Source organism: Tiliqua scincoides, chromosome 10, assembly GCF_035046505.1.
Source record: "Tiliqua scincoides isolate rTilSci1 chromosome 10, rTilSci1.hap2, whole genome shotgun sequence".
NCBI lineage: Eukaryota > Metazoa > Chordata > Lepidosauria > Squamata > Scincidae > Tiliqua > Tiliqua scincoides.
Window position 1 is genome coordinate 6,000,248 of NC_089830.1, and position 2,114 is coordinate 6,002,361.

Here is a 2,114-nt window from a genome sequence, read left to right on the forward strand (position 1 = left end):
TCTTCCTTTCTGAATCCAAGAACTGGGGGGAAGAAGCAATGGAGGCAGGACAGCAGAGGCGGCTTCTCTGTCAGTCCATTGCCTGAGGCAAGTGCTTCACTATGGGAACATAAAAAATGGATGCAGGTGGGGCAGCTGAGTGGTTTTATAATAAATTCTGGCTTTGACATGGGATAATATTTGTACTCATTTTGGTCTAATTTCCCCCTACTTGCAAATCTTTTGCAGTCTCACCACATAGACTTCCAAGGAAGACAACTCTCTTCTGAAGAAAGCTTGCTACTCTGAGTTGGCAGAAATGGAGATATGCAAGAGGAACGAAACCCTTAATGCCTCCAGCTGCGGCTCTGGGGCCATGATCTTAGAATGTTACATAGTCCTCAGTTCTCCATATCAGAAGACCTTCATTGCAGCGCTGTGTGGCCTTGTTGGAAGCCTTTGTGTCTTGGAGAACTTCTTGGTGTTGTACCTCATTTTTTCTTCCCCCAGGATCCGTAGGAAACCTTCCTACCTTTTTCTCAGCAGCCTGGCCTTGGCAGATATGCTAGCCAGCATGATATTTACTTGCAGCTTTGTGGAGTTCCACGCTTTTCAGAGGATAAATCCCTCCAAGGATATCTTCCTGCTTAAGCTAGGAGGGGTCAACGCGTCCTTTACAGCTTCCCTCGGCAGTCTGCTGCTGATGGCGGCAGACCGGTACATCTGCATCCTCAAGCCATCAAAGTACAAGGTTCTCGTAACCAGCAGAAGAGCTCTGGTGGCCCTGGTGGTGTTGTGGGGCACCACTATCTCCATTGCTGCCTTACCTCTCCTGGGGTGGAACTGCTGCAGCCTGGGCTCTGCTTGTTCTGAGTTGTATCCCTTTGTTGACAACAAATACCTCTCCAGTTGGATTGCTTTGGTGATGGTCCTTCTGGTGTCCATCTTCTACTCCTACATGCATGTCCTTTGGAAGGCCCGCAAGCATGCCCTGTATATGAAAAGGCACCACAGCCAAGTTGGCCAACAGAGCACAAGAATAAGAATAGACATTGCACTGGCAAAGACCTTGGTGATCGTCTTGGTGGTGCTGGTGATATGCTGGTCACCAGCCTTGGCCCTTATGACCTACAGCGTGTTTGCAGAACTGGATGAGTCTGTGAAGAAGGCATTTGCCTTCTGCTGCACCCTCTGCCTAGTGAACTCCATGGTGAACCCCGCCATCTACGCTCTGCGGAGCAGGGAATTGTGCTCCTCTCTGAAGGATGCCTGCCCCTGCTTCAGAAGGACACCAAGGAGCTCCGACAGCCAGCCAGAAGCGGAGAGCACTCAGAAGACCTATCCACCAGAAACCATTTGCACCGACACTGTTGTCTTGCAACATGCTGGCACAGACAGGGTGGGCTCCAGAAGGTGACAAAAACACACACCAAGAAATGGATGTTTTCTTTCTGCCGGAGGGAGCTGTAATGCTTGTTTTTTGTAGGCTAAATTTGTTCTTTAGAGATCTGGAAAAGTGGTGATTCCCCAACACGTCAGCCTTGGTGATTCCCCAACACGTCAGCCAGCCAGTGTTCTTCAACCTGTGGGTTGTGATCCCACTGGGGCGGGGGGGGGGTCACTGCTACCTTTCAAAGCCTGTGCAAAGGAAAGCTTGGATCTGATCCAATCATGGGACTGCCTTATTGAAACTGAGTTCTTGATATAATCCTGCACAGCCTCTTTCTCGCTCTCTTGCCCTGCAGCTGCTAAGGCCTGCCGTGTTCAGGCTGCAACATCACAGGGTTGTTGTGGGGCAGGGATGGGCAGATTGTGTCCCAGAAGGGGGGCAGGATTGGCAGTGTGTCCCCAGCCTCATACTTTATTTCCTTATTTGGGGGGATCATGGCACAAAAAAGGTTGAAGACCACTGAGCTAGAACAGACAAAGAGGATGCAGGACTCAGAGGAGCAACTTAAAAGTAGAGGTTCTTAAATCTTCTGTGCCTCACGCACAGGAGAAATTCAAACTGCTGTTGTTATTATGTGCTCTCCACCTGAAACTGCACTGAACATATATGGCAAAAAGTGGAACTTTGAAACAAACATTAAATTCCAATTGCAGGGGAAAATATGCACTGCAAATACTTGCCTATA

General features: G+C 49.1%; 1 protein-coding gene across 1 annotated transcript; it reads left to right on the top strand.

The window, feature by feature from the left end:
* The first annotated feature begins 298 nt into the window (after positions 1 to 298).
* Positions 299 to 1,396, top strand: CNR2 (cannabinoid receptor 2). Its single transcript, XM_066638749.1, has one exon. The coding sequence runs from the start codon at positions 299 to 301 to the stop codon at positions 1,394 to 1,396; it is 1,098 nt and encodes a 365-aa protein (XP_066494846.1).
* The last annotated feature ends 718 nt before the right edge of the window (positions 1,397 to 2,114 follow it).